The following is a 5563-nucleotide window of genomic DNA, read 5'->3' on the forward strand; positions in this document are numbered from 1 at the left end:
GATACTGTTAGGAAGCATTTAACCAAACATTACATTACAAACTAAACATTTCCACCCACCTTGAGATCGTAATGTCTGATGTGTCTATTGCATACACACAATGGATGTTTACAGCTCTGTGATTGGCCCCAAAATATCAAAACATCAAGCACATTATTGCAGTATTGCATTTCCAGGTTTTGGAACCAACATTTTATTGCATAATTAGGAGGTTGTTGCATAATCAGGTTTTTATTATTTTTTTCATGGCATGAAAGCAACACTAAATAGATTTTTGTACCTTAATGTTTCCAAACTAATGTCAATGGTTCATCAAATCGTAACTGGGTGTACGCACCTCTGCATTCGCTTTGCAGCCCTCATATCGGCTATAACCACACTAAGTTTACCAGATCGGGTAGCTGATCTGTAGTTTGGTGGAATGAGACATAAGAAACTACTTATTTGACTTGCTTTGATGTCGCAATGTATCATATTTTCATAAAATCATGCCACATGCTCTACCTTGACTGTGGACATCGGTATTTGCTGGATATACAAATAGCGTGCGTGCAACAGAGGAAAAGTGCTTTAGTGTTGCTTTAAGAAGAGACTTTCATTACATTATTGGGGGTTACGCATTACATTATTGGAAAATTATTACATTATTGGGTTCCACATGGCACAACACATATTCAATAAAATAATCTGACAAATGACTGTACTACTGTATGTATCAATCCATGACAATATTGACAATAATGATATAAGTTCATTTTATTGTCACTCTTTCACACTGACACAACTTATACTGGAATAGCTTTCTAGTACATGTAGATCCGGGTCACTTGGCATGCTTGAAATTTGCTGTCAATGGCTTTGATCTAAATATACAGTGGTTGAATGCCACGGCCCACATATACTTCAGAGTGTATAGGATTTATTGGTCACGCAAAGGCCTGAAGTAGTGAACATCATATGGTTGAAACTTTATAATGGGCAAATGCCTACTGTAGTTATACACTTTGGACACATTGGTGCCAGGTGTTACTTTATTACAGTATAGCATGTCTTCATTTCCATAGCAGCTTGCAAATTCAAACCGATAGATGCATTTGTTTAAATCAAATTTAAGCAGATATTAAAAGTCAACATTCAATTTACTAAAACAAAATACACTCTTTTGAAATATGTACAATATATAATTTCAACTCATTTAAATCACAAAGGCCAAAGTGAATCTGTGATGGAGCTTTAAATCAAATTTAAGCAGATATTAAAAGTCAACATGCAATTTACTAAAACAAATACACACTTTCGAAATATGTACATATAATTTCAACTGATTTAAATCACAAAGGCCAAAGTGAATCTGTGATTGAGCTTTAAAGCAGTGTTTTAGGAGATTTTGACAACTGTACATGAAAATCTTTGTTCAAAAGAGTCTTTATTTCAGTACTTGGAGGAACTGACTTTTTGGCCTATGGAAATGCACAGTGCTGGCCTTCTGTTTAAGGCAGTGGTATCCTCACAAAGAGAAGGACAGATCTCTTGGAGCAGTGTCAAATACCTCTGATTTCAAGCTTGGGCTAAATGACTGAGTTTGTCTTTGGCCGCTGATGCAAGTCTCTGCTATCTCTCTTGTACCTCCTCCAGCAGGCCACGCCTAAAATTGTGCTGACGATGACGGCCATGCAGACCACTGCAATGATGATCAAATGAGTGTCCTGTAACCGGCTTGTACCATAGCCCTGGTTGCTGCTGGTGTCCTCGCCCTGGTCTGGCTTTGTAGTGGCATTGATGGTTGGTAGGGGTGTGGTTCTTCGTGGTGGGGTTGTGTGTGGTCTTCTCCTCTTCTCCGTTGGGGTCACAGGGTCCATCGCAGTCTTGGGGGCTTGGGTTGTTGGCTGGATAAGATCCTCATCTGGTATGTCTTGGATGACAGAACCCGAGAGTGATGTTGGACTCCGGCACAATATGTCTTTTGAACTAGGCACTTTTTTAGGAAACTGTAGCAGCCAGTCCCTGAGAGAAATAATGTCCTTGTCACATTTCCAGGGGTTCAAAGTCAAAAGCACTTCATCAACGATCTGGAGAGAATCCAAAAAGTCTTGATCTAAATTTTGGAAAGAATTATTTCGCAAATCCAGTTGGTGTAAATGTGACACACCATGTAGAACATCCGCAGAGATTGACTCAATTTTGTTGTGCTCCAAAGAAATGTTGGCCAGCTTGGGAAGATTGGCGAATGTACCCTTCTTAATATTAGTGATAAGGTTGCTGTGCAGAGACACTTCCTGTATCTCGGTTAGACCACTGAAAGCATTGGCAGAGATGGACTGAATCTGATTTCGGCTGAGCACCAGAAGTTTCATACTGGTCAGATTGCTGAACACATTGTCTTCCAAGGTGCTTAATTTATTATCATAGAGCCACAGCTGGTCAATGAGCATAGGTCCGAAAGTCGCATGAGACAACTTTTGCAATTTGTTGTCATATAGAGTAAGTCTTTTAAGATTCGGTAGACTAGTAAAGATACCATCAGGAAGCACAGAAATCTTGTTATTGGAAAGATACAGGCTTTGAAGTTGCTGAAGATTAGAGAACAAGTTCGCTGGTAATTGAGCAATTTGGTTATCTTGAAGTGCTAAAACCTCAAGGTTTTCAAGGTCATCAAATGCACCAGCTGGGAGATCCTTAAGGTGGTTTTTGTTCAGCCGCAGGTTAATGAGCTGATGAAGTCCACTGAAGGCATTGTCTGGCACTGAAGTCAACTGATTTTTGCCGAGATCTAGATTGACTAGACTATTATTGACTTTAAGTGGTGAGAACAGTGAGGGAGGTAACAACTGTATGTTGCTCTCAGTACAAGTAAATGATTGTAGTAAATGCAAGGTTTGAAAAAGGTCTTCAGGAAGGGATACAAGCTTTGTGCTTTGAAATGCCAGGGACTTCAGATTGATGGTGTGGTCAAAGGTTTTGGGCAAGACTTCTTTGATATCTGTGTCCTTCACAGCAAAGGCTGTGAGGTGGTTTGCGAGGTTCTCAAAGTCTGCAGGTTTCAGTGAGGAGATATTTATGTTTGAGATGAACAAGGCACTCGTGTCCACAGGGATTGCCGACGGAAACCGTGTAATTATCCGACCTTGACATAAGACTTTTGTATCCCGACAAGTACATACATCCGGACAGGCCCCAATGAGGGCTGTAATTGCAGAAATGAGGAAAATGTGGACATGCAGACCCATTGTGACCTTAAAGTAAAAAGAGGAAAAGTTAGTTTAATGTATCATGAGTAATAAGAACAGTTTTATTTTATTTTGTAAGTCTGAGATTGTGGTGACGACTCCGCCAGTTGGATAAACAAGTGATTGATGAGGACCTCTCAAGAAACGTTTAGTTATTAAAAGTTGCAATACTTGCTCCAATGATGTTAATCTAACAACTAATATCCTTTGTTTCAAACTAATTTGAACATTATCTTAGTGCTACAGTACATGATGAATAATAAATGCCTCTTAATAGGTAATATCTGAAAATGTTACAGACATCTGGAAAAAGTATCAAATCGTTAAATTTGAGCCCTAAAGCATCATGTGGTATATCCAACATGATACAGTATAGAAATTGGGGACATATTGTTTGTGATTGCTGGGTAACACCGTTTCCAAAGTATCTGCCAGATATATTTGTCTTCCTTCCCAAAAATAGAAAGAAAAGTTTTCTAAATATGGTTGTGGGTTTTAGTACTTAGTACACATCATACATGCATGTAGATCCACATTCTTTTCTGATTTGCAATGGTATATACTCTCAATTAGCAAGAGTCAACTGTGAATAAGAGAATGTGCCCATCCAGAGAGAAAATAAAAAGAAACAGTTGCTCTTTCAGGTCATTTTATGACACTCGCCAAACCAGAGTCAGGACATGGGTGGAATTTTTGACTGCGTAATCCACAAAACATCTCCAGTCTGACATCAACTGCTGTGATTTTTTCCTCTATTCACACTGAATTAGCTTTCAAAAGTATTGAAGAGTGAATCTTGCCTTAAGAAACCTCACAGAACACCTACTAAGGACAACAAACTTCCATTTGTTAAGCTTTGTAAAGTCTCCACAGCTCTGTATTGTGTCACACAGCCAATAAAAAAGAGGTAGGAGTACTTACCATCTGGCTGGAATAGATGTGTTTTGCTTTGAAGAGTAGAGAACACAGCTGGTAAAGGGTCTGCGATCCAGTCCGTCCCCCCTCTGAATTGATAGTGTGGTGTTTCCCTGGCTTTTAATAGTAACTGGTATGCATTCGTCAACTTTTAGTCACTTCCAGTCCCCCTGATTTTTATTCGTCTGAGCATCTATGACATCAAGTTCTTACGTGAGTGAGGAACAGAGTGAGCGTTCAACAAAAGTTACCTCCCCATTTTCCTCTCCCTCCAAACCACTCTCTCGCTTTCTGACTCTCGCTAGCTTCCCTCAGTGTCTCTCTCTTCCTCTCTCTCTCTCTCTCTCTCTCTCTCTCCTGCTCTTTCTCTCTCACACACACACAGGCGATTTTGAACTATGGGGAAACTACTGGTTGAGGAGGGCCTCACCCATCTGGGGAGGGGTGACTGGAAGTCAGGCTGGTTGGAAGCGTGTGTGTGTGTGTGTGTGTGTGTGTGTGTGTGTGTGTGTGTGTGGCTGTTGCCATGCTGACAGTGAGCTTTTTACTCTTTTACACAGGCAGCACTCCATGAGTTCGCTGGCTGTATCCCATCATGCTTTTGTGTGGGCTGTGCCAGGCACGCCATGAATTTAGCTAAGCCCCAGATCAGATAAACAGACAGTTACCGTATGGAAGTCTTCAAGAATACCTCCAAGAATAACTGACATTGTATACAGGATGCTAAAAGGAAGCAGTCATATATCTTTACATATTGTTGCTACAAATTATATTGTTTGGGTATATAATCCTATATGGAATCTAATTCCATATACTGTACATTCTGTATGAACTTTTTGAAGTGGAAAATCCCATGAAATCCTTGTCTTGCTTTGTGAACTGAAGTATGGTTTTCATTAGTCACACTGGCATCCATTTTGTAATTAAAGAGCCAGGAGTGAATAAGGGGTGGATGGGTGGAGGTAGGTTGGTATGCAACATCATTGCCAAAGTTAAAGGGATAGTTCGGATTTTAAGACACGGAAGTTGTATGGGTTCCATGTCAGTGTAAAGTGGGCAAAATATACGACAATATATTTCCCACTTTTATACGTGTTCTGTCTACGTCCGGCACTTCGATGAGGTTGAATTGGACTGTAAAAATATCTGAGAAGTTAGATGGCAATTGTATTAGGAATTTCACCAAGAATCTGACTCCATAGATATATTGTACCTCTAATACATTACCAAATAACTAGTTTGTTTAACTATGGTAGAGAATGGAATGGCACACTAAACTTTAGAGATATGCAAACTGAACGAGGAGAATTAACCATTTATTAGGCCTTCAGCCTTAGGTAAAAGTAAAAGTATCAGTAATTATCCTTAAACAAAGTAACAAAGGATAAGTAATCTTAACCTCAAAACAAACAATAAACTTG

General features: G+C 39.5%; 1 protein-coding gene across 1 annotated transcript; it reads right to left on the reverse strand.

The window, feature by feature from the left end:
* Window positions 1-215: 215 nt before the first annotated feature.
* Window positions 216-4407, reverse strand: lrrc15 (leucine rich repeat containing 15). Its single transcript, XM_062555533.1, has 2 exons — window positions 4149-4407; window positions 216-3233 (listed from the first exon to the last, which is right to left on the reverse strand). The coding sequence occupies exons 1-2, from the start codon at window positions 4149-4151 to the stop codon at window positions 1569-1571; spliced, it is 1668 nt and encodes a 555-aa protein (XP_062411517.1). The 5' UTR covers window positions 4152-4407; the 3' UTR covers window positions 216-1568.
* Window positions 4408-5563: the final 1156 nt, after the last annotated feature.

This window comes from Sardina pilchardus, chromosome 15, assembly GCF_963854185.1.
Source record: "Sardina pilchardus chromosome 15, fSarPil1.1, whole genome shotgun sequence".
Classification (NCBI taxonomy): Eukaryota; Metazoa; Chordata; class Actinopteri; order Clupeiformes; family Clupeidae; genus Sardina; species Sardina pilchardus.